Source organism: Mercenaria mercenaria, chromosome 18 (genome assembly GCF_021730395.1).
Source record: "Mercenaria mercenaria strain notata chromosome 18, MADL_Memer_1, whole genome shotgun sequence".
NCBI classification, from domain to species: domain Eukaryota; kingdom Metazoa; phylum Mollusca; class Bivalvia; order Venerida; family Veneridae; genus Mercenaria; species Mercenaria mercenaria.
In genome coordinates this window covers 25,880,935-25,908,893 of record NC_069378.1, presented here as the reverse complement: position 1 = coordinate 25,908,893, position 27,959 = coordinate 25,880,935, and the positions used below count along the sequence as shown (strand labels likewise).

The following is a 27,959-nucleotide window of genomic DNA, read 5'->3' as shown; positions in this document are numbered from 1 at the left end:
AAAAGGGGTAGTTGTCGTACTTGGTGTCATTTTTTATACTAACTAAGTTAATTTACCTTCACATTCACAATATTACATACCATCTATACACATGGTTTCATAAAGAAATATTTGGAATTTGTACTTTTGAACTAACTGAAGAATGCAAATAGAAATATAAATTACATATAGTAAAACAAAACATCCTTTAAAATATGAAAAAAACAACAACACAGTTTTCGCTATGATAATGTTAAACTGAGTTTTAAAGGTTAGATTTTAGCCGTTACCATGGCAACATAAAGAAATTAACATCATTTAAATTGTCAATTTTGCTTTCGATGCAAATGTAAGATTTATTTTATCATATACATTTATATTTGGTGCATTTTGAGGATGAATGTAAATATAATGACCTCTTATTAGAATATTGTAAGGTAAATATCGAGTTTTGGCGGCCATCTTTACAGATATCAAATGGGTCCCATGAAAAAAAAAGTTTTTTATGCTTTAATAAAATCTGTGCCAATTTTAGTTCTTTTCCCATTTTCTTAAGTATTTTGGCATTTTCTGTTACGAATTGATCGGACTATATATGTCGCTACGGCAACTTTATAAATTGATACATACAGACATAACTGTTAACTGCTTTTTCTCATTCAAATATATTTAGAGGACAGATACTTTGCACCCGTTCACATATAAGTACATGTGCATCTCTTGTGATGGAATAATTAAAAGCTATTGTTATATATAACAGATACTGTAGCTTAATCTTTGATGGTGTATCCGACTCCAGTAGACTTTGCAAGACCTGGATCATATGAGGCGGACAAGCTTTTCGTTTATAAAGTGTTACGACAATTAACATGTATACGTACGATAAACATGTACACAGTGCAATACTAAAAAGACATATTTCTGCTCGTATTCATTTACAATATTGAGCCTATTCTAATACTGCTTGAATCAGTCTACATTAGATATTGGCGAAGCCAAAACTGAATATTTTGCAAATAGATAAAAAAATGCCCTTAGCATTTTTTAAATGTTCTGAGCACGCAGGCAAATTTTTACGATTTTACGTTTCTCGTTAGGCTATCTGTTGTATGCTCAATACTTTGCTAGAATAATGACCATGTGATAAATCGCTAAAATGATTACTTATCAATGACCCTTTTAGTGAGAAACATTGGTATTTTGCTAGGCCCTTAATGTGCCTTAAAGTTCCCCCTTTACGAATTTCGTTATTAGTAAAGAAAACATGTATGATAAGGTCACCATTTTTAAAAGAACCATGGGTGATCTAATACGCGGGATTTACTGTGTTAATGTTTAAGCATAAACATTCTTTGTATAGCTACCAGCAATATTAGTATAAAGACCATTATATGTATAACAATAACATGTAAACGCAAAAAAAAATATTTCGGTCTAGTCTGCTGACTTGGAAAAGGCTTATTAAGATTGTGTGATTATGACCTCAGTCGGGCTTGAGCTTAACACCAAATGGTTACGCGATTTAACATTCAAGTTTCTTACATTAAAAAAAGGATTGATTTAAAACAAAGGTTCTCAATGGGCTTCTTTGTGTTTCTAGCTGCTTAAAAGCTGTAAATATAGGGATTGAATGTTTGTTTTATGTGGGCGTGATTAATATATTTACAAGAAGATCCAGTGTGGTTTATGCCCGTCAAATGCCTAAAACTGGCATATAATTCTTAAACTGAACGATAGACTACTAACGCAGTATTAATGATATGCTTGTTATAAAGAAAATACATATATTTGGTGTTTCTGTTTTTTAATATATGTGTGCACCTGCGCATTTCTTTCAATGATGTTTTGCATAATTAGCAATAAGTGTCATGCATTATATTAAATATACACCCTACTAGGAATTGGTTTCCAGATCTCTCGGGGCTTCTGCATGATGTTGATACGTGCATTTTACTACACTTGTTGATCTGCTAGGTACTGTCATCATGATTTACTGAGGGACGCAGATCTACTTCTTGGAACCTTTTGCATAAGAAAATCATAATTTTCCATACTGATATGACGCACTGACTGTCTCAAAATTTATGATCATTAATTCCATTGGAGGTGTGTCAGTATATCGTTAGATATAGCTTATTATATACATTTTTTCATGTAGAACATCTTTTCTGTGTGCAGTTTGTTAAACTTCACTATCCGCATTTAAACAACGTTGCAAACATTCATTCAACTGCTATCAGCGATGTAAAGACGCAGAATGAAATTGACTAACTTATTAATGTCCTTGCATTTAACTGTATTCAGATATTAGAAGTAAACACTTAATTCGTTAAAACATAAACATTTTAAATTTAACGTCTGTTATTCAGTAAGCAGAAACATTTTGCTATTGTACAGGATCAAAGGTTATATTTGTTTTCAAAAACAATAGTTATACACAGTCGCTGATGAATGAAATTTAATGCCAATTTTAACCTAATTTTCTTGTAACTGCTTTCTTTAAAACAGACATTATTCACCTAATTACATGTTCCACACTCTTACCGATGATGTTACAAACTTGGCGACCTTTTAGCTTTCCATGGTGAAGGACGACCCAAAATGACCCCTTACATATCAAGCATCGCTTTTTGTACAGGCGGTCACCTGAGTAAAACCACAGAGCTGGTACAAGCTAACTGGATGACATGAAAACCAATTCTACGCTAAAAGCTATGTTTCAAATCCACAGCGGTTAGGGCATGTGCTTCGAAGTTATCGACCTTTAACCACTTTGCCTATGAGGCCATACGTAATAACTAATACGTGCGCACGCATCAAACATCTATTTCTGTGTCACCTTGAAAGACCCCGTATATGTTTTTGTCCTGTTACAGATGTCATGGATCAAACAGTAAATGTGTAAGAAGACCCCTTGGGAGCATATCTAAGGCAACAAACTGGTATTCTTCCTAAAGTGAAATACAGGAAGATTTTCCCAAATGACAATTTTTTCATGATGTTTAAACTGTGAAATTAAAGCGTCAAGTTCTGTTCTAAAAACATGTCCTTAACGTATGAAAATAATGAATAATAGTTCAACTTCAGAACGACAAAAACATTTAATACTGTTTCTTTTTTCGTTTTTTTTTTTGTTGTTTTTTTTTTTGCTCAATGCTCAAACATCATTTTAACCAGTTATGCAAGTGTCCAAGCAATTGGTTTCGACGTAAGGTGGAGATGTACATGAATATTTTCTTTGTATTTCGTTTAAAGTGAAAACCACTCATAGGTCAAATGGCGACCTCTCCTTTATTGCTCAACCAAATAAACCCGTGTTAAAAATATAAATATTTAAATCAATACTAAACAAACAAACAAACACTTGAACAAACGAGTGATGCTATATTTTCATTGTATGCTAATTATTCATTCATCATAATTTATCTTGATGTTAAGTGCTTAGTTTAATCTCAAACAATTATGTAAATCGCTAGCTAGTTTATATTATGTCTATGCATAGCTTTTGTTTGTGCGTGGATTGTGAAATTTAACAGAATTTAATATCAAAAAGGTAAGTAGTTCTCTAAGCTTTTTCGATACGAAACAATATAGATTTAAATGAAAATAATAATTATATTTAAGGTGTCTAGACAAATCGTTTGACATATTCCTTGGCGGAAATACGGCAACACGCCTCCTATGAAATAAATAATTATCATATTTATTCACTTTGAAGAGGGTAATTTCTTGACAGCAGCGGCAATTGCGGTTTTTTATACAATTATTCCTAAAGCTAAAACTCTCCCTCGTTAAATCATGATTATAGTAATACCCAGGAAATCAAGTTTAGTAAAATACATTTTGTGTATGAACATTATTACAGAGGCACCGAGAGTACTGGAAATCAAGTTCCAGATGGGTAAATGTTTATGAGTAATAATTACGTGCGAAATCCTTACTTATAAAAACAATCATCAAGAAATGTTTCCGTTTTAATCAATGGTAGTTTCATGATTAATTGCCATGTCAACAAGTTTAATGTAACAAATGTACATGCGTATTAAACAGAAACACGAAATGCTTGCATTCTCTTTATTACAAACATGACATTAATCGTTTTCTTTAAGAAATAATATGTGTTATTTTGATGTATTTAGACGTTAAAGGCACTGACTTCAGATCGTTCGAAAAAAAAAATGAAGATATCTTGAACTTTATGCTGTATTTCTTAAGAATCCTTTGAAAGTTAATTACTGACAGACTATATGTTACGGAAATACATGAGAATTAGTTGTTTTTACTTTATTTTTACGATAAAAATAGAAACGTGTTTGTAACTCTTTACGCGGGGTAAATTACCACGATTATGAAATAGGGTTATTATAACAGTAGCTCGATTTAAGATGTTCGAGTGGATTGTTTGTCAACTCGGATCTCTAAAACTAAAACATGTAATTGAAATAACAACTTTTGAAGGGATACCATAATTATTCATTCCTAATAACTTTCAGTAGCTACAATCTAATTTATGAAGTCCAAAACCATATGAGCCACGTCACGGGAAAATTGGCATTCGGACATTTTGGTGAATTTACGGAAAGTGTATATTTAGGCTGACCTGTGCATTTATGCATCTGAATTAGGGTCAGAAAATTTCATATTCAGGTAGAATAATCCTTTTTTTGAAATAACAGCGAATGGCGTGGGCCCTGATCAGACTGCGCGGATGCGCAGGCTGATCTTGGCCCAAACTGGTCGTAAAGCCTCGAAGATTCCTGAAGGCCCATTTTCTCATGATGCGGCTCATATGCATTTTGTCATCATCAATTTCATATCATAAACTTCAACGTTTTTGCTCTGTATGCAAATAGTATGCATTAGATAGATGTTATTGTTTGTTTCAATTCTTAAATGTATTATGTATAGATTGCCTTCCGGACGGTTAAATGAAACAAATATATTCATGAAATGACAGATCGCTTGCTGAAATCATCAAGCGTTTAACTTAGTGAAAAACAAATATATATGTAAGAATGTAGTTGGGAAGTATAAAACATAGCCAAGCAAATAACAGCAGACTCGATTTAACTGAGTCTGTTCAGTCTCGTTATACATCTCCTTCGTGCTAAAATTCAGTCCGAGCTAAAAATGTAGGATTAAACAGACCATTAGATAGAAAACAACTTACTAAAATTAAAATGACTACCGAATTAAGGTATTGGACCCCTAATAGTAATGTTTAAAAAATAGCATTTGCTTTGTATATTCTTAAAGTTGATCATGTTTCGCACTGTATTGCAAATTTTAAACAACTTTTACCGTGCTGTTTTTGTAAATTTTGTATTCTTTATGGTATTTCCTCAAGCTCAAGTATAGACAAATTTCAATGTGATGGCCACTATCTAAAACGTTTGCAGAGAATTCATTACAGCGTTAATTTTGATACAAAAAACATCAAACTATTGTTAAACAATTATAGAACACAAAATGAAACTGTAAATATCATTTTTTCTAGGGTACCTCAAGTAAAAAGATTTAATGAGACAGAATTCTAACTCCAACATTGAAAAATTAAGGTCGAATCCTGTGAGTCTGTTTTAAAATTTGCTCACTTCATTCCAAAGTAACCTTGAGGCAGAAGTAAAATTTACCTGCATTTCTTCCACAATATTTAATCTGAAGAATGGCAAAATAGAGAACTTTTACCGCATGTTACTCAGTATTTTTAAAGATGTCTTACTCTACCCCTCCTGATTCAGAGATAAATTCACTCTGAACAGCAAGAACTCACTTATAAAATGAAAATTTGCCACTTTTGTACAATGCATCCATAATAAGTCTTGAAAGAAGTAAAAACTTACTAGATAAAAAGGAAAATATGGAGAAAAAAAATTTGGTCCCATTGGGGCTTGAACCTACGCCCCCCCCCCCCCCCCTGAAAATTGCAGTCAAAGTAGGTTTATGATAGGAATTGAATACTCTTCAAAAAAGGAGGTACTCTATTACGGGTCCAATACCTTAAGAGTCAGAAGTACAAAATCCTGGATATATAGAGCACAGTAAACGCAACCACAATAGCAATCTGCCCATAAATAGGCACAGTATTAGGTTTACCTTAGGCGTAACAAGTTGTTCCTTTCCGGTATCCCGACCTACCCTAAATGTTTGGCCCGCACTAAATGTTTGTATGGCCTTTGAGACTTCTTTTCAAATATTGAACAAAAACATCACTTTTTATGCTTTAAACATGGTTAGTGATGTTAGAAATCAACTTACTGATACTTTACAGGCATAACCCTTTATTTGTAATTCATTTTTTGACATAAAAATAATTTCCGAAAAGTCTCACTTAATAAATAAAATTAAAAAAAGAGAAAAATTCCGACCTACCTAGTACCCTGATATATTTAGCATGTTACCGGAAACAAAAGAACTTTTTAGGCCAAAGATATAAAAGAATGACTTTTTAACAGCAATCAGCAAATTACTGATCGTAAAAGTGTTATAATCTCGAATGGACAAAAGGCACATCTATGTCAAATTTCAAGTTTTAGCCGATTGCAACGCACTTGTTGTTCAATTCTGTGCTTGATTTTATGTTAATTGTAACATTTGATGTTTCTACGTTTTATGGTTATATGTAAAAAACGGCATATTTTAATTTGCAAACAGGTAGTTACATCCCTGAGAAAATTAAAAACGCAGCAACCTTTATGGCAAATTGTATGGAAATATTAACACATTTTCAGTAAGTCCATTCAAATAATTGTTGCAATACATCTTTTGTGATACTTGAAGCGTGGCTACATGTGCACGTAAAGCTGGTGCGCAAAGTAATGTCAGACCAAATTCAGAACGTACATTTTCATAAATGAAATGTTGATTAAAACCGTATGAACAATTGCCCGACTTGATGAATTTTTGTCTTCGGTGCATTAACAATATTGTTGTTTACTATAATTCTTTGCCGAGTGGTTAAGGTCGCTGACTTTGAATCGCTTGCCCCTCACCGATGTAGGTTTCAGCCTCACTGTGGCCGTTGAATTTTCCTTTGAGGAAGCTATCCAGCTGGCTTACGGATGGTCGGTGGTTATACCCAGGTGCCTGCACAGGGTGAAATAATGCACGCAGGAGCAACTTGGGTCTTCTTCCGGTATAAAAAGTTTACCCCAATAAAAGTATTCTTTTTAATAGGAGGCGTATCTCAACAATCTTTTCTATGAATTGTTATTATGCCACAATGCCAGCCATCAGTTATTTAGGTACTGTGGAGGCACCAACAAGGCATTGCTTTAATTAAATCCCATTAACATAATGAAAGGACTTTGCAACATAGCAATCAACTCATTGTTTTAAGTTTGTTTTCTTGTTGTTGTTTTTTTTTTCTTAACTGGAAGTCACAGTAGAGCGGTAGTCACATTTTAAGTAGCACCTAAAATGACATTGATTACCAGTTTGTTTGAAATGAAATCACCTCAGTTATCTCGAATTCCATTATTAGTCTAGGTTCAATCCATTTATTAGTTCCCTCCGTCAGTCATTTACTCTTTTTCAGAGAGTAAATATTAAAGGCCAGTGATATTTACTTGATTACGCAATATTAGATAAACATCACATTTATGAACCCTCCATTCAGTAGTACCTTTGCCAAGAAAATAGCATAAACGTCGATAAAGTAAACTCAAAACAAAAGTACATGACAAAATTTATGTTAACTTCGACTTGATCAACTCCAAAATGTCAATTAAATATTTAAACTTAAAATCTTCTTCAAGGTCACAAGGGACATTAAAATAAAAATAATTATAGCAATCGTTTGTCAAACTTTAGGCAGAATTGTCTGTAAGTGTTATTCTTGTTTAGAGTCTGTGAACATTCATTTTTCTGTTTCCTTTTTCTGCAAAGATTTCCCTTCGTTCGATATTCTTCAATTCGACTCGACTCTACCATGTTAATGCCTTCCTCGACTCTTCTTTTTCACCTTCTTTATGTTTAAGGGAATGCTATCTCGGCGGAATTCGATAACCAGCTGTATCCTTTGATTCGTTGTACCGTTATGACCCTTTATTGGCCCTTGATTTCCTCAAACTTGAAATATGCGATAGAGTCTGCTCTCCAACTTTAGTAGATCTAATCAAGTGTTCAAAACGTTGGTCAAGATGTTTCAGCTAAGATTGTCAAAGCAGCTGTTGAGATATGACCCTTAATTTATCAAAGCAATGCAAAATTGACAGTGTTTACTTAATACTTATAGGAGTTCTAACACATTGTTCACAAAACTTAGTCAAAATGTTTTAGTCATAATTAACAATTTAGTCAAATTCGAAAACTGGCCGGATAGTATTTGTCTCCAGGGCCCTTGGATCGGTCGAACTGGAGAAAATTGACAACATCTGCTCAATAAGAAGGGTGTTGTAAAAACCAAAAGTAATTTGCTGTGATGGGCGTAAATTGTAATGGTCTGGAAAAGTTACAACGTTATACATTGCATATTTCTTCATTATATCGTTTACTATTCGCAGATGAACATCGTCAAACATAACTTTCTTCTCTTGGTTCTTGTGACAGCGACGCTAATATCCGTTTCTCAAAGTAAGTATATACCGGTACATAAAAATTTATTTGTTATTTCTCATTGCACAAATATTTTCTTTTGATTATAAGCTCCTCATTAAGGGGAACTCTTGCCCGCATGTGTATGACAGATATTCATGGTGTGTTGATAATTGAACCCCGTTAACTATTTTCTTTTCGACGTTGTGAACACAACGTTTCTACTGGACGGTTCTGACAGTATCAACTCTCAGGACTGGAACCAGGAGCCGAGCAGTGTTGCACCGATGATTAAGACGGTTGATTCCAAAACGAGTATGATCAATGAGCGAGTTCAGTTGACACACTAGAGTTCACTCTGATAACTTGGACTAAAGCAAACACAGAGTTTTACTCTAGTGAGCATATGACCTAATTTCTTACTTAAGTTCCACCCTGCCTCCAAAACGCATTCGAGTTTGAACCATCGAGAACATAATTATAAAAAAAATGTAATTGTAATTTCATTTTAATGTGAGTCTATGTTTATAAACTTTACATAACTGTAACTAACATCATGCCGTCGTCGTTTCTTTCGTACAATAACAGGATTAACAAAGTTAGATTCGTCATGTTTAGTTCTGAACCAAATTGATTATACTCATTTTGCTAAATCGTCGCTCGAATAGATTTATTTATTTTAAGTTTTTTGTTGATGATTACTTTAGAGATAACTATACTCGATCATGTCGGATTTGCTGTCTATATTTCTAACAAAGACCATCTCAACTCTCTTTAGCGGTAAAACAGGCATTAACATCGGATCACCCAACAGGGATGTCTAAGAATACCACTGAAGCTTAGAGGCTGATAACTGTTGCTCTGACTGCCTCCCTTTATAGTTCTATTTGTACAGTCTAATGTGCAGTATTAAATTTATTCATTCTTTCTTGCTCAGTTGTAGTTCATATGGAGACTTTCCAGCTTTAATGGTGGAGGAAGGCCCTGGGTGCCCCTCCGTGCATTATTTCATCACAAACGGGCACCTTGGTAGAACCATCAACCTTCCGTAAGCCGGCTAGATGGCTTCCTTACATGAAGAATTAAAAGTAACGCTTCTTCAAACCATATAATTTTGCATAACATCTATCATCATTTATATTATGCATTATGCATTCTTATCACGTTATTGTTCGACATCATGATAAAATTCATTATTACATATGCACAATACTTTTACACTAATTTTACAAAAAAAACAACATAATTATTACTTTACAATTTTACTTGTAAAATTCACGGACATAACTATTCATTTAAGAAGAAAATGAGCCGCGCAATGAGAAAACCAACATACTGCGTTTGCGACTAGCAATGATCTAGGCCAGCTGTTCGATTTCAAAACATATCGCAATTAGACAAACCGTTTGCGAACAGCATGGATCCTGACCAGACTGTGCGGATTCGCAGTCTAGACTGGATCCATGCTGGTCGCAAATGCACTATGTTGGTTTTCTTATGGCGCGGCTCAAGAGAAGAACACAGAATTCTGATATTATTGTGTAATAAGTTCATTTTAATCAATGTTTTGTCAACCTTTGGTAACTTGGTTCATATTACATCAAAATATTATGCATTTTATGTGTTTTATCAAACGAATTTCTCCCGTCATGACAATGATGTGAACAGTGGGTCATCTCATTAACACGAAATTACTTTATTAAATATCACTATTCATATGTTTTTCGTCCCATATGTCACAGTATAGGACTTATATATTAAAACGGGGAGAAAATGTGTAGGTGGCCGGGTAGCTCAGTCGGAAGAGCATCGGGACGGTATTTCGAGGCCCCGGGTTCGAGTCCCGGTCTGGCTGCACATTTTTCTCACCCTGTGACATTTGGCGCCCAACATGGGACCGTGACTGAATGTACTCTGAGATTATGTTTACCTTGTTCTCTAATTCCCATTAGAAATTCGAGGACGAATTTCATATAGCGGGGGAGTATGTCACGGTATAGGACTTGAATATTAAAACGGGGAGAAAATATGTAGGTGACCGGTTAGCTCAGTCGGTAGAGCATCGGAACGGTATTCCGAGGCCCCGGGTTCGAGAACAGGTCTGGCTGCACATTTTTCTCACCTGTGACATTTGGCACGTCACCTTATCTAAATAGGAAAAGCAAAAATCTACGGGTCGCAGGGTCATGAGTTAGATCCTTTAATTGTGCAAGGCGTATGTTCTCCGTGACAATTTGACATTGTGTCTGAAATCGTTCGCACTCCACCTCTGATTCATGTGGGAGAGATTTCAGTTAAACATGCGGTGAAGAGATATAGATTAACTGTCCGCCGTTACATAACTGAAATTCCGCTGTAAAAACGGCGTTGAACCCAATAGGAAACAAATAATCAATCTTTATTACTTTTGTCGTAAATGTAAAGATACTTTTTGCATATTTTCTAAGATATGTGATAATTTTGCTTTAAAATGATGAAAAAAGTATCAAATACTGCGGCAAAACCGTATTACGAATCAAGTGCGAAAATATTTTTTGCAATGCTCTGTTTATCATTAGATCAAAATCATTTATATTTTCTCTCGATTTATAATCATTTATCTATAAAAAGACCAGTTTTTCAAAATATGTAAAGAAATATTTCTTAAGAATCCAGAGCCATGTATTAATAACCATCAAAGAAAACAATAAACCAAAGTGTGTACCAATGTCACCATGATTGTTAAAATGATTGTAAGTCAATTCTGTTAACGTATACACGTGCGGTACATCAACATGCAATTAATAAAGGTGTGATAATCCAATTAAAGGTGATATCTTGGTCGAAAGTAGCAATGAAATGGAAATAAGGAACAATAGGGTATTGTATTACTGTAACACAATATTGTAGATGAAAACATGAATGTCTAATTCTTCTTTTCTTTCTTTTTTTATTTTTAAATGACTGAAATTCATACCGTCCAGCTAGGACACAGTTGTCCATCTATATCAGTTAGAATATGTTCGATTTATATTACCTTGTAAAACATGTTATTTCGTCAGCGGACAAACCCTAAACCCCCACACGTAAGCTTATAGTTCACAGAAATAAACATAATCTAGCAAATAATATCTATATTCATTTTTCATTTTCAGTATGGAGAACATGTTTTAAAGGCGCATACCTCCATATTTTTGCTAAAATGATCTTATTTTAAAATGAAAGTTTGGTCATATTATGAACATTGGTGCAATATGAGTTTTTATTGCTAAACTATCTTAAAAATACCAAATCAAGAAAAATAATGCCCGAGTCGAGAATCGTACCCAGGCCGTCGCGGCAATTAAAGCTTTCTCGCTGTCATTACCAGCACACACCGAATGAACATGTTTTTAATGATCTTTGTATATAGATATTTTTAATAAATGCCTTTTACCTCTGGTAAAGCGTTAGAAACACTTTTCAATTTTCTATGTAAAATTTAGTAAAAACAACTAATCTTCATGTGTTTCCGTATCTTAAAATGAAAATACATGGAAGCGATTTTGTCCACTTCCTGAAAGTTAAGCAGAAGGAGTTTTGTCCTCTATAATATATAGTTTTTACTAGAGAGCTACTTTGTTATAAGAACTATCAATTTAGCGACATGGTATAGAATATAGTAGGAAGAGTTGGTCCGGATAATGTTCAAGTCGTACGTCACATGATCAGCATGATTAGGTATGTCAAAGAATGCAGATGCGTACAGAAAGCGTGCCACATGGGATACTAGACCGTGTGGCCGAAACTTTTATCAACAATCTTGGCATCTTAACATCGCCTTTAAATTGCGTAATCAGCAATTAATCAATTCTATTAAACATTTTCATCAAATATCTATATATACATGAGCCATATCATGAGAAAATCAGCATAGTGGTACGAGACCAGCATGATCCTGACCAGACTGAGCGGAAGCGCAGTCTGGTCTGGATCTATGCTGGTCGCATAGCCACTTCGTTGATTTTCTCATGGCGCGGTTCAAATAGTAATAATGCGACACCACTTTTCTTATTTAGGGAACTACACTTCAAACTTGTTATACTTAGAATTCTAACACGGCCAGCAAATAACCTACATACATGTAGAACAAAATCTATCTCGGCTTTTCTTCAATAATCGACGCGCGTACAACGAGTTCATCTAATCCAGGTGCGTAGTACAGTCATTATAAGTATTTTCAATTTTTTCTAACACTGTTGATACTACTATGTCGTGTTGGAATCGAAATAACAAGTTTCCAAGTGTGATTTATCGTAGAAAAACCCAAGTTTTTCGTTCTAATGCGAAACGATATATAACTAAGGCCTACAATAAACCACGATTGGGAACTTATTATTTTTGAATATAAATAACTAAAACAGACTTCCACAAAAATATACTGCATGGAAAGAGTATACACAGCTTTCATTTTCACGGTGATGTTCAGGGGCGGATCCAGTTTCCAGGGACATGACCCAGGGAGGTGGTATATAATTGGGATGGGGTGGGGGGGGGGGGGATGTTATCTTCTATAATTAAGAATCTGTCAATTAGTAAAGTAAATTAAAGTGTTACGTTTCGTGCTGGTCAATATGGAGTTTCGCTATGCAGCCGAAATAAATAGATACTAGGATCGGGATGTTCCGATATTTTTCCGTTTACATCATAACTTTACACACGGCATGCTGCTTCAAACACACATTTTCAAATCGTTATTTTTAAATGCTGACACCATGACTCGCGTTGACGAAATACACACATTTTATCTGCAGTCACGGTAATGGAGTTATAACGAATCTACATTGAAACTGTTCATCTTGTAAGTGTTACATATGGCGAATGACAATAACAAAAATGCAGATTTCGAAGCAATTTTCTTTTCCGATGAATTGATTTAAGAAATAGAGATGTGGGTTATCTGGAAATGATTAGTCTTATTTTGTCGACATGAACGTCGGAGAGAAAAGAGGAGGAATGAAATAAAACCTTGATATGGTGTTTCATTCGTTGAAAATCTACAGGAATACGGATGTATCTTCGTTTTAAACTGTTTTTTTATAACTGCATAAAAATAGAATATACACCAAATTTACCTGTTATTCTTCACTTTCAAATGATATAGATAATTATGTCATACATTGCAGGAACATATCTAAATGCACTTACCTTACAGAATGTGTAGTCTCACTATCCATGCAAACAGTGCACATATAATCGTTTGTGTATTTTATTGAAAAACATGTATGCTAAAAATCTAAAATACTTTACACCCGTTGTATCAAGCGAAATTCTTTGAAGAAAGCAACTAAAGTAAATAGAGGCGATCATCTGTTAAGAAGTCAAAGGTATAATAGAGGTCAGTGGAAAAAAATTGTCGCTTGCCAATTTTGTGTACTTGCAAAATATCCTAATTAATGGTTATAATCGATAGGTGTGATAATCAGATCAAATTCAGTCGCAACTGATCAATGCATGTGTTTCTTAAATTAGAACTATCCTTGATGACCACGGTTTAACCTACATCTGGCAAAACCAGTTTAATATGCTTATTAATTTCAATACAATAAAACAAAGAATAATAGATATGTATAACCAACAATGGTACTCATCAATTAATAACTCTCCTCGTCTTGAAACGTATTGTTTATTTAAGCATGAATTTAAAGTAGAAAAATATCTTGACATTATACAAGAGCCTAAATTCAGAATATCATTTACGAAATTCCGTACATCATCACATGACTTAGCAATAGAACGCGGGCGTTACAACAATGTACCAAGGAACGAAAGAAATTGTACATATTGTAACAATGGAATAATCGAAAATGAATATCATTTTCTTCTAATCTGTCCTAGATTTAGAGATCTTAGAGTTAAATATTTAAAACGTTATTATTATACTTGACCCACCAAACAAAAGTTTATCAACCTACTAACAGTGACTAATCGGAAAATTATACAGAACTTGAGTAAATTTATATATCATGCCAATCTGACACGAAACTAAGAACCTTTTTCTAATATCCACAAACATCTATGCTCTTTTGCAAAAAATGTATATTGTTTAAGAAATCCATGCCTTTTATTGTATTTAATGTATTGTGTTGCTATAAATGTGTGTAACATGTTTAATGCAATAAATATATTGAATTGAATTGAAGTTTCTTAAATTGATTTTGTCTTTTATCTGTCTTACGACGCTTAGTTCAGACTGTTGTGTGATTTGGTGAAAATTGCATTTATTTTCTTTGTGTTTTATATGCCTCGTAAAAGAATAATGAAATAAAGTGCAATAAATACATATATATAGCAGGTCATTTCCAAATATGTCCCTTTCCGATCAGCGTGTTTTATGCACTAACTCACATTTTGTCTTTCTTTCATTTTAAAACAGAAAATCATTTTTCATTTCCAATTGATAAATGAAATACTAAGAAATACTTAAATAATACCCAATAATAAATATATTAGAGATCCTTTCCGATGTTCAAACATTCTCGATAAGCGTGATTTATACGCTGATGTGTATATACATGTAATTCATCTGAAAACGAAGAAAGAAACTTTTATATATTTATTTTCTGTTCCAACTATTTAGTGAAATATAACGTAATAATCAAACAATTTACAAAACAAACATAGCAGACCGTTTCAAACCGTTTCATGCACTGACTCATATATTGTCTTTTATTCGTAAAAACTGTAAGATCGATATTTATTTTTATTTGCATAATTTATTTTCTTTTTAGATAATGAAATAAAATATGAGCAATATTTCAATAATATCCAATACTAAACATAGAACAGCCATTTCTCGATAATATTAAGACATATCCATGGTCTCGTCATACCGGATGTAAATGGTGAATGGCATTTTCATCATTTCAAAGCAGAATGAATTGCAGTTTTTTGGTTTTTTTTTTTTTTTTTTTTTTTTGGTTTTGTTTTTTTTTTGTTTTTGGTAATCGATCAAATTACTGGGAAAGCATATCGAACTTTTGATTGGCTGAAAGAATCTCAATTAACGCTTCCCGTTTAGATACCATTTGGCTTATTGGGAACGCTCACCAAGCTTTTGATTGGCTGATCGATTCTTGACTAACGCTTATCATTTAGATATCATTTCATTGGAAGATTACTGAGATAAACCGTTTCCGACGCGTTTCGAAAGCGTTTACAAACGAGATTGCACGGAAATTTATCGCGAGCGCCACTGTATATATCAGGTGGTATGATACGAAAATTCTTAAAATCTTAAATATATGAGGTGTTGATTATTTCTTTTAGAGTAGAGCTTTTGGTGTACAGTAAATATACTTGGAATAATTTGTCAAACTTTAAAAGAATCTGATGAAAATAGTAAACATTCGTCTGCATTGATAAAGTTAGTAATTCGAAGCTATTCTGACCTTTCAAATACTTTTGAGACTGGGAGTCAGCATATTAATTCTATTTCAGGCACTTTAAATTGTGGTTGTGGGTAAAGAGAAGATTTATTTAGCTATATTGATGATTTAATATTTTTATTCTATAAGGTTTTGAATCATTTTTATAGTGTTTGCTTGTTTATCATTATATCTGTAGAAATCTGTGACAAGAAGACTAGGGTAAACGTTATTACGTTGAGATTGTATATGAATGGAGAGAAATAGTCCGTCCGTGTGCGGCATGAACTATTTTCTTTACAGAAAAATGTGATTTTAATCCGTCATATGCATTTATTGAATATTTGTAATGTTGCGGTTCCTACCTTCCATATACAAACTGTATACATGTCTACATTTGTGTAAGAAACAATGCTTGGTCATAAGGTATTTAATTTATGTCACATTTTTAGCATTCAATGTCATGCGTGTCTCTTATGCAGTTGTGCCTTCAGTATCGTGACGGCTTGCCAATATATATATAAAAAAAACAAAACAATTTACGTTGAAATGACGCATTAAGACTTTCCTTGATACATTCTTTTACAGTGTTAAGGAAGCCTGAAACAACCACTGTGCAAACTACAACACTACGTCCAGGTATCATATATTTATATATTGTCAATATTTGTTTTGAAAATCACGTTGACAAATTTTAGTAACTGGACCGTTTTTCTTTTTGTTGTTTGTTTTTTTGTGAGAAAACATAAATCCTTGTGATGAATCTAGCTAAGAGGAAAGCTATTTAACCCTTAGCCTGCTGGCGGCAATTGATTTTGCCTTTGCGACCAGTGCAGACCAAGATCAGCCTGCACATCCGTGCAGTCTGATCATGGTCTGCACTGTTCGCTATTCAGTCAGTAAATTTTCAGTGAACACCCCTTCGAATAATAAATGGTATTGCCCATATTGAATGATGGACCAGTCTTATTTAGAAATTTAGCAGGCTAAGGGTTAATTTAGGGCTCCCTAATGGAAAAAGACCTCGCCGTTTTCAAACTCTTATAATGAAATGAGCACCTTATACCCTCATGATCAGAATAAAAACAACTCTTTTTTATAGTTGAATCTATTTACCGTGGATAAGCATATACGGGCTAATACGGCAGATGAGAGAAAGCTGTTTGATATTTTAAGAACATTAAATGACATATAAAGCGCGCTATGAGAAAACCAACAGAATGCGTTTGCAACCAGCATGGATCAAGACCAGCCTGCGCATACGCGCAGTCTGGCCAGGATCCATGCTATTCGCTAATGGTTTCTCTAATTGCAGTAGGCTTTGAAAGCGAACAGCATGGATCCTGACAAGACTGGTCTGGACCCATGCCGGTTGCAAACGCACTATGTTGTTTTTCTCATGGTGCGGCTCATATTAGATTAGCTCCAGCTACTGTAAACAGTAGAAAAAATGTAAAGAGCGACGTTTTTTGATAGTTCATTATCCTTATGAAAAAGCAAATACTTAGCTGGAAAAAGTTTGCAACTTTTGTGCTTTATTTGTGGCAGTAATTGAAATAATGGCGATTAAAAGAAAGATACAAAGTCATATAAAAATAATTTCAATTATTTGTTTTAGGTTTATGTGACAGAAATCGTACTGATATAGGTGTTGCCTTCAATTCCTACCCAGGGGACTGCACAAAGTTTGTGCAGTGCTGGAAACAAGGGAAAACAATCATGTCGCTCGTGTATTCGTGTCCACCTGGCTTATTCTGGGATGCAGACGTAATCACGTGCAGACATTCGTTCCTTGTGCAGTGCACTGCAGGTTTTCATAGTGATAAAAATGAAAATTATTATGCTTTATCGTTATAACTTACGTACTAGCAAGTAACTGTTTCTTACTTAATATTCTGAATATATCTGAAACTTATATATGACAATGACACATGACATAATGTACTTATTTCTTTATTTTACACAATAATATCTGAACAGACCGCCCAGTGCGTATAGAATTCAAGTCTCTAGTTTATGGTGGCTGATTTCTGCAAACTTCACCTTATCGGTTTGAAGGCAACATTTTTGGTTTTGGTGCGTTGTTGCCTTTTCTCTTTTTCGAGGGTGCCAGGGCGAAAAGGCCAGATTGAGAAACACACGACAAACAAAAAGCCACAATGCGAAAAATGCGAAATAGTGAAAAAGTGACAAGCCAACAATACCAGAAATTTCGCCTTTTCGCTATCATAATAATGTTGCCTTCCTGTAGCGCATTTGCTATATAAAATATTCCTTCGTTTATGATAATTGTAACCGGAGTATCCAGGTAGTAACACCGTGAATTTCTCCGCATTAGGCAGAGGCGACAATGTGCCAAAATTAAAATCGTGCATTTGTGCTTCTTCGCCTTCCTGTAGCGCATGCTCACACCATTGTTATGAGATGTTGCAGTGCATGATTCCTGAAAATGTCACATCTCATAACATTAGTGTGCGCATCCGCTACAGGAAGGCAACAAAAGAGGAAAGGCGAAACTTTTCTTATGCAGGATTATCACCATTTCTCTCTGTCCCGGGCGCTGACGGCACATTAGAATTCTCGCTATTTTGCCTTGTCGCTTTGTGGTTTTTCGCTTTTCGTGTTTTAAATCCCGACCGCGAGAAGCTAAAAGATGACAATGCGCTAAAAACCAGAAATCTCGCCTTTTCGCCCTGGCGCCTACAACAAAGCGAAAAGGCGACTACGCGCAAAAAACAAAAATATCGTCTTTTCGCACTGGCGCCTGCAACAAAGCGAAAAGGCAACAACGCGCCAAAACCAAAAATCTCGTTTTTTTTCACCCTAGCGCCTACAACGCGTCAAAACTAGAAATCTCGCCTTTTTGCCCTGGTGCCTGCAACGAAGCGAAAAGTCGGGAACGCGTCATAAACCAAAACTTCCAGCCACATTTCTAGTCAAATGCAATGACCGTCTAAGTATATCAGCGTCTTTAGCGTAATAATTAGTCCAAAGGTTTGTGAAAGTTAATATTTACGGGATTCTTAGCGAACGCTAATCCGGCATAATTGAATCTGATTTCATTAAAAATTCATTTATTGTTAAAAAATATATTAATTGTCATGAAAGTAATTAGTTAGTTGATAGTATCTTGTAATTAACTTATTTAGATCCGTGCAAGCAATCAACGGCTGGATTTACTTACGGTATGAAAGAGTATGGCTGTCGAGCTTATTGGAAGTGTATAGATGGTTTCAGTGTTGGACATTGCTGCCCGAATGGCAGTGCCTATGTGGACGGGATAGGATGTCTAGAAAATGAAGAGTGTAACGAGGAGTGTGCACATAGCAAAGAAATTGCAGCTAGTTGTAAGACATTAATGAATAACACTTTTAAATTAAAACTTTCAATCACTGCTCTAATACACATACTCTAATGTCAGTACTTTCTTTTTTTACAGTGAGTTTTTGTAAAAATTCAAACATCTTCCCTAAAGACCTCTTTTTATACGTCAGGTGGTATGATACGAGAATTCTTAAAATCTTTTTAATACGAAGTGTTGTTTATTTCTTTTAGAGCTTTAGATGTACAGTAAATATGCTTGGAATAATTTGTCAAACTTCCAGAGAACCAAATGAATATAGTGTACATTCATCTTCATTGTTAAAGTTGGTAATTCAAAGCAATTCTGACCTTTCAGATACTTTGGAGACTGGGAGTCAACATATTAATTCTATTTAAGGTACTTTAAATTGTTGGTGTGGGTAAAGAGAACATTTATTAAGATACCTTGATGATTTATTATTTTTATTCTATAAGGTTTTGAATCTTTATTATAGTTTTTTCGTGTTTATCATTAGTTCTGTAGCAATCTGTGACAAGAAACCTCATTGGGATAAACGTTATTACATTGAATTTGTAGATGAACGGGGAAAAAAATTCCGTCCGTGTCATGCAGGAACTATCTTCTTCATAGAAAAAAAATGTGCTTGTGATTTCAATCTGTCATATCCATTCATTGCACATTTGCATGCATTCAATGCCATGTGTGTCCCTTGTGCAGTTGTGTCTTCAGTATAGTGACGGCTTGCCAACTTAAAGTCAATTTAAGTTGAAATGATGCATTAACACTTTCCTTGATACATTCTTTTTCAGTGTTAAGGAAGCCTGAAACAACTACTGTGCAAACTACAACACCAAGTCCAGGTATCATATATATATAGTAATTGGACCGATCTTTTCTTCAGCGAAATCATACCTACTATATTCGTTCCACGTGACATCAACTGGAAGTTCATAGAAACATTTAAGCCATTTTTGTTTTGTTTTGTTTTTCTTTTAGTTGTTTTTTGTAAGAAAACATAAATTCTTGTGATGAATCTAGCTAAGAGGAAGGCTATTTAATTTACAGCTCCGTATGGAAGAAGATCTCGCCGTTTTCAAACTCTTATATTGTAATGAGCACCTTATACCCTCATGATCAGAATAAAAACAATTCTTTTATATAGTTGAATATATTTACCGCGAATAAGCATATACGGGCTAATACGGCAGATGAGAGAAAGCTGTTTGATATTTTAAGAACATTAAATGATATATTAGGCGCGCTATAAGAAAACCAACAGAATGCGTTTGCGACCAGCATCCGCGCAGTCTGGCCAGGATCTATGCTATTCGCTAATGGTTTCTCTAATTGCAGTAGGCTTCGAAAGCGAACAGCATGGATCCTGACAAGACTGCAAGGATGCGGTTTTCTCATTGTGCGGTTCATAGTAGATTAGCTCCGACTACTGTAAACTGTAGAAAAAACAAGCGACGATTTTTGATAGTTATTATCCGTACGAAGGAAGCAAATACTTACCGCGAAAAATTATTTGTGGCAGTAATTGAAATAATAGCGATTAAAAGAAAGATACAAAGTCATATAAAAATAATTTCAATTAATTGTTTCAGGTTTATGTGACAGAAATCTTACTGATAAAGGTGTTGGCTTCAATCCCTACCCCGGCGACTGCACAAAGTTTGTGCAGTGCTGGAAACAAGGGGAAACAATCATGTCGCTCGTGCAGTCGTGTCCTCCTGGCTTATTTTGGGATTCAGAACTAATCACGTGCAGATCTTCGTTCCTTGTGCAGTGCACTGCAGGTTTTCATAGTGATAAAAAATGAATATTATTATGCTTTATCATCATTACTTACTTACTAGCAAGTACCTGTTTCTCTTTTAATATTCTGGAATATACCTGAAAGTTATATATAACATTTGCACATGACATGAAGTACTTATTTCATTATCATAGTCAATAATATATGAAGAGATCGCCCAGTGCGTATAGAATTCAGGTCTCTAGTTTATGGTGGCAGATTTCTTCCAACTTCACTTTTTCGCTTTGAAGGCGAGATGTTTGGTTTTTATGCGTTGTTGCCTTTTCACTTTTTCACGGGTGCCAGGGTGAAAAATTCATGATTAAGATCACGACAAGCAAAAACCCACAATGCAAAAAAAGCGAAATAGTGAAAAGGCGAAAAATCGCCAATACCAGAAATCTCGCATTTTCGCTATGTTGAATTCCTGTAGCGCATGTGCTGTATAGAATACACATTTGTTTGGGATAATTTTAACCGGAGTGTCTAGGTATTAACAAAGGGTACGTTCCATGCCTAAGATAAAGTGATAAGGCGACAACGTGCAAGAAGCAAATTCTCGCCTTTCCGCTTCGTCGCCTTCCTGTATCGCATGCGCACGCCATTGTTCTGAGATGTGGCAGTGGATGGTTCCTGCAAATGTCACATCTCAAAACAATGGTATACACATGCGCTATAGGAAGGCGACTAAGGAAAAAGACAAATATTTGTCGCTGTATAAAAGTACATTCGTTTGGAATAATTTTAACCGGAGTATCCAGGTAGCTACACCGAGTACGTTCCCCACCTAAGATAGAGTGTAAAGGCGACAACGTACCAAAAACAAAATCTTGTATTTTTGCTTCGTCGCTTTCATGTAGCACATGCACACAGCATTGTTATGAGATGTGGCAGTGCAGGCTTGGCGTGCGCATGCGCTAAAGGTAGGCGACAAAGGCGGAAATGCGAAACTTTTTTTTGGCTCGTTGTCGCCATTTCGCTCTGTCCAGGGCGCTGATGGAACATTAAAATCTTATTATTTCACTGTGTCGCCTTGTGGCTTTTCGATTGTCGGATTACCCCACACGCGACAAAGATAAAGACAACGTTGCGCCAAAACCAGAAGTCTCGCCTTTTCGTCCAGGCGCCTGCAACAAAGCGGAAAGGCGGCAACACGCCAAAATCAAACATCTAGTCTTTTCGCCATGGCGTCTGCAAAAAAAAAAGCGAAAAGTCGACAACACGCCAAACCAAAAAATCTCGTTTTCTCGTCCTGGCGAACAAACATATGCATTCATTGCACATTTGTTATGTTGCGGTTTCTACCTTGCATATACAAACTGTATACTTGTCTACATTTGTGTAAGAAACAGTACTTGGTCATAAGTTATTGTGTCACAATATTTATTGACAATGCTTCTAGGCATTCAGTGCCATACTTGTCTTTTAGTGACGTCACTCCAACATAAAAAAAGAAAATCAAATTAAGTTGAAATGATGTATTAACACTTTCCTTGATACATTCTTTTTCAGTGTTAAAGAAGTCTGGAACAACCACTATGCAAACTGCAACACCAAGTCCAGGTATTTCAATATTTATATATTGTCAATATGTTTTTAAAATCACGTCGACAAATGTTTGTAATTAGACGCCTGTTTTCTTCAGGGAAATCATACCAGGTCATACTGTAAACATTTAAGCCATATTTTTCTAAAGAAAACATGAATTCTACTGAGGAATCTAGCTAAGAGGAAGGCTATTTGAGCACTGTAATGTAAGTAGACCTCGCCATTTTCAAGCTCTTATGATGAAATGAGCACCTTATACCCTCATGATCAGACTAAAAACAAGTCCTTTTTTTTCTAGTTGAAGCTATTTACAGCGAATAAGCACTGTTTGATATTTTAAGAACATAAAATGACATATGACCGCGCCATTAGAAAACCAACAAAGTGCGTTTGCGACCAGAATCGATCCAGAACAACCTGCACATCCGCGCAGTCTGTTCAGGTTTTTCTAATCGCACGAAACTTTGAAAGCGACCAGCATGGATTCTGGCAAACGCATTATGTTGGTTATCTCTTGCTGCGGGTCATATTGGATTTTCTCCAACTACTGTACACCGTTGGAAATAAAAGAGCGACGATTTATGATAGTGCATCATCCTTATGAAGGAAGCAAGTGCGCTTAGCTGGAAAAATTCTGCGACTTCTGTGCTTTATTTGTGGCAGCAATTGAAATAATAGTGATTAAAAGAAACATACATGTAAACTTGTCAACATCTACATTTCTAGATTCTTTCAAGAACCAATTTCTACTACATGTTACACAGTGACCATGTTTCCTCCTTTATGATGGCCATGCCATACATATAACCAGGAATGTTTTAAAATACATATAACCAGGAATGTTTTAAAAAACTGCTCTGAAGGAAGATGTCCATATTGTTTGTGTTGCCTTCTCACTCGAATCATCTTATACAACCTTAAGATGTGGGTGTACTTGGTTATATTGATGTTGCTTTTGAAGCTTACAAGCTATGAAGTAGAAAAACAGTTGACAATGACCAACATGCTCATTCAATAGCAAACGCTTACATGTCGTTAGTGACCATAAGAAATCTTATGGCAGCATTTAGGAAGGTAGGTGTTTTCCCTTTTAGTCCTGATGTAGTATATTTTCATGAGGAAAAGCATGAAAGAGAAACGGGGAAGCCAAAACGAGAACAGAAGGAAAAAAATATGTTAGAAATATCAAATTACTGTGCACACCAATATAGAAGAATGATGACAGTAAGCAAGAATACTTTTCATAAAGTAAGGAATACGAGATTTTAGAGTATGGAGCAACGGTAACAGAAATAGAGTTCATTGAAAAGTTGAAGAGAAAGAAAGAGACTGTGAAAACAGAAACGGTATCCAAGAACAAGAGAAGAAAAGATTAAACTTCAAATAAATGCAGCAAACAGGCAAATGGCTATTGGGGAAGATTGTAGAAGATGGACTAAAAGAAAAGAAGCTGAAACCAACAAAAGTACTGAGGACCTAAATAGAAGAAAAATCTGTTTCAAGTTGACCACTGAAGGCGATTGATAGCCAGATAATGATGATAATAAGTGGGTAACTTGCTATGACACTGAAAGTGATGGCAGCGGATATGAAAATAATGATGAAATTGTTTAAAATGCGGCAAATTTGTACCTCCAGGCTTTGGAAAGAATGGAACAATAGAAAATCTAAACTGGGAAAAATGTGATGTTTATCGTGAACTTGTTCATTTGAAGTACTACAATTGTGAAGTCACGGTCAAAAATGATGAGTCATTTAGGCGTTGAAAATATTGAAGTATTACTGTTTTTATGAAACTTTTTATGTCATTCTTTTAATAATGTTTCTTTGTGGCAGTGTTCACAGTTAATTGATATTTGTGTTTTATTAGTGATAACATTTTAGGAATTACAGAGTACTATGATTCGTACTATATTTTCAAGTGCAAATATAAAAAGAAAAAAAAATCATTTACGCATTGAAATATGTCTATATCATTTGAGTATTACATATAATTGAATACTTGACTGTCTACAAAAGCTCACATAAGTTTTCGACAAATCATTTATGACGTAAACTTAGGTATGTCAAATTGATCTACTTTATCAGAATATCAATACTTTACAGAAGTTTACACGAATAAACCATCGAAACTACGGAGTGTTTTTCATATAGAGTGTGAGATCACAGTATGAACACATAATTCATATATTCCAATAGGTGCGCAGAAAAGGCCGAGATCAATGTATATAACTTAATCCAAACCTCTGGTAGTAGCATTCCACATGCACGGTAAAATTTAAACCGTAAGTCAGGCGATTACAAAGCCAATATTGTAATTACTTCAATTTTTGTTGATTGTTAAGGAACTTTCTTATAAGTATCAATGATATTTGTTGAAGTATTGACTTTTGATCTGTTATATACAGTTATTGATTTTTGGTTTATTTCAGCTATTGATACAAGTGCTGAATCTACGTAAACCGTGATGCCGCCAACGACCACCACCAGCCGTTAGCTCATTAAAAAAAGAAATGAACACTTAAAATAATTATTTTCTATTCCAAGAGTTTAAAGGTGTTTAATCAGATTTTCGTAACCTAATGGATTTGTTAAAAACTAGTTATGTACACTTATTTGTATCCATAGAGTTTTTCATACTAGTACATGTTAGATTTTCACTGAAAGTAATACTAAAATCTGATTTTCCTCATCCTGGTTGCCCAACCAAGACAGCGTTATTTCAGCACAAGTATAAATTTAATAAACATATTCTTGCCTCAGGAAGAATATGAACATGAGCACTATTATATTATATGTTTAAAAGATTTGCATTTAAAAGTATATATTTTGCCAAAATTCATTAGAAAAGCAAGTATGTGAAATTATTATTACCTTCCTTTGCCTATCTCGTTTGGGCACCCAAGACTGAAAATAGTTGTATTTCCTAAGCTACTCGCTGTTTTAAAACTTGGCATTTGCTTCAGATAGTTCAAATATATACAGTTCTTAGACCAAAAGTTCTTAAAACATAACAATCTTACAAAAGTAATGCAGATTACTAAATCTCTATAAGGAAGTACTTTATGAAAGTAAAATTGATCTTTGTTTTGTTTTGCTCAATTTTTATTTGATTACGCTGCGTTGCATAGTTTTGGCCTTTTTCGGCCAAATTTATTAATCGTAGGCCCAGCGAAATTTGAATTATAAGACTAGTTGTCAAATACAGATCGATGAAATCAAAATCGTAATTCAGTATAACCTCTGCAGAGCAACATTTGACGGAGACATAACACTTGATTGCTCTAGAGAGGTGTTGTTGTTCGAAGGTTGTTGGTCAGAGGTAATAAGTCAGTTCTAGCTGTTTTAGTATCTATTTAAATATATGTGTAACAAATGGAAATAAACAATAGGTAAACATTTACAAGCTTTTATTAAGTAATATATAATTACTGGACTGAAATCACTTTACTCATTCTATAATGTAAAGTATGCATATAATTTGAGAAAAGGCTACTGAAAGACGTAGTTTAATGCCAGATCAGAAGAGACTTAAAAAACTTAAAAGGACTTTCATATATTAATATTTTCACCGCGAATATAATAGGGTGTAGGGAAAACAGATGATAGTTGAACAAACTACATTTTGTACGAAGACATGTATGTAGAAACTGTAGTTTCCTAGTACCCATATAATAGTAGTGTGGGAATTTGTCTTTACTTTATTCAGATAACTTTAAAACGAAGTAAGTGAGCAGGTTGTTGAAGACTTAAGAGTCAATAAGTTTTTGTCCCAAATTATTGAAGGCAAATAGAAATTAAAATAAAGGGTTATACGGACTTACACTTTACGGACATTTTCTAATTTCTAAAATTGTATCGAGGCTCTTCTAATGAGTTTTGAAAATGTGTATTGGAGGGAGTGGGTGGTGGAGAGAAATGCTGTAAGATAAAAAAAATCATCAGAGATTTAAGCAAATGCAGAAGTTTCAATAAATAGAAAACGAAAGAAAGAGTGATGAAGATAAATGAGATATTATGAGAGATTTAGTCAATGAATGCGTTTTCACGAATAAAGGTTTGGAATAAAATAAGAAAAGAAAAGACAGAAATGCAGTAAGCTGGAAAATTATCACTGGCATCGACGTAAATGTACGAGTTTTGTTTAGAAAAGAAAAGCGCCAGTAGAGTAGGATGGATGTTGAATATTAAATTTTCGCAGTTATGAAAAGTTCTTTTTGTACTGAAATATCATGCTTAAACATTAGGTGTAATAAAAGTAACTTAGATATTATACTATTACAAGTTTTCCTTAGATGCAGCGAATATCTTATATAATATATGTCGTCGTTCCTGGACAAAAACTGAATGGCATGTTTTATACGTTTCTGAGAAAGTTCGTGCATGAGATAGTATCAGGTTTGAATAAAAAGCATGATATATAAGTGCAAATTTTACTCAATCCTCAAAATGTCATAAATTTTGACAAAGCACGGATGATTAAACGTTCCATACCTTGCATCTGTTGATATAATACTGCTATTTCCCTCTTCAGCAGCTTACTAGTGAGTCGTGTACATTTTAATCTTTCAGTACATGCATTGCAATGAGCATAAATAGCGAAATTTTATTAGTTCAACAATAAGTTTTCTAATGACTCAATATTCAAACTTGAAAATGAAACATTTCGAAATGTCAAACAACAGTAAATGAATTATAAAACACAGCTAACAATATTGATTACAAAACCGTTGTTCTTTCAAATACCAGTTTTCTTTTTCAGGTTTCCTATCCGCTTTATAACGTAAAATGTAAATATAAAATTTTAAAATTAAATGTAAAATGAATAACAATTTTATGCAGAAGTCGCCGAAAGTGCTTGAAGCAGTACGTACAGTATTTAAAGGAAAGTTTTATTTTGAACTCCATTTTCATGAATGAGAGGTTAGTTCAACTAGGGAACAATTGGAAACATCTGGTAAGCGAAAATGACAAATTAAACCCCTTAAGGTATGTGTTTTGGCATACAGACACTAAAAAGAAAAATGACCCGGATTCAAATAGTCCTCAGCTTTTTTGCTCTAAAGAGCTATTTTCCTTATTTCCGTTGCATTTATTTTTGCTTATATTACATGACAGATCTATGCATGACATGTAGGTAGCATTTTCATAATGAAAGAACAACATGACAGAATTTATCATGGAAACTTTGATCTACACCATCAATAAAATTTGGGATCTCATTTTTAGCTGATTTTGCAGTTTGTGTGTTTGACTGAAATATTTTTCTTGCATCAAACATGACCCCACTTTTCTTTCGATTTGTACTCAGAACTGTCAATATTCTTCAAGTAAAATTAAGTTACAGACATTTAAAATTGGTTCTGTTGTGTGCAGCGGCTATTGAAAA

General features: G+C 34.4%; 1 protein-coding gene across 3 annotated transcripts; it reads left to right on the top strand.

Annotated features, from left to right (window-relative positions):
* The first annotated feature begins 3,387 nt into the window (after positions 1 to 3,387).
* Positions 3,388 to 25,657, top strand: LOC123538817 (protein PIF-like). Of its 3 annotated transcripts, XM_053529650.1 has the most exons (9): positions 3,389 to 3,532; positions 8,484 to 8,553; positions 16,488 to 16,538; positions 17,518 to 17,709; positions 19,049 to 19,246; positions 20,034 to 20,084; positions 20,832 to 21,023; positions 22,535 to 22,585; positions 25,003 to 25,657. In XM_053529650.1, the coding sequence occupies exons 2-9, from the start codon at positions 8,484 to 8,486 to the stop codon at positions 25,029 to 25,031; spliced, it is 834 nt and encodes a 277-aa protein (XP_053385625.1). In that variant the 5' UTR covers positions 3,389 to 3,532; the 3' UTR covers positions 25,032 to 25,657. The 3 variants fall into 3 exon arrangements, with proteins under 3 accessions (XP_053385627.1, XP_053385625.1, XP_053385626.1); XM_053529652.1 differs by lacking the exon at positions 17,518 to 17,709 and having other exon boundaries at positions 3,388 to 3,532; XM_053529651.1 differs by lacking the exon at positions 20,832 to 21,023.
* The last annotated feature ends 2,302 nt before the right edge of the window (positions 25,658 to 27,959 follow it).

What these genes read in the sequence shown, in the direction of transcription:
- LOC123538817 (XM_053529650.1), top strand. Translation starts at nt 8,484, where the DNA reads ATGAACATCGTCAAACATAACTTTCTTCTCTTGGTTCTTGTGACAGCG. An exon ending in AACTACAACACCAAGTCCAG is followed by an intron (nt 20,085 to 20,831) that starts GTATCATATATA and finishes TAATTGTTTCAG; the next exon opens with GTTTATGTGACAGAAATCTT. An exon ending in AACTGCAACACCAAGTCCAG is followed by an intron (nt 22,586 to 25,002) that starts GTATTTCAATAT and finishes GGTTTATTTCAG; the next exon opens with CTATTGATACAAGTGCTGAA.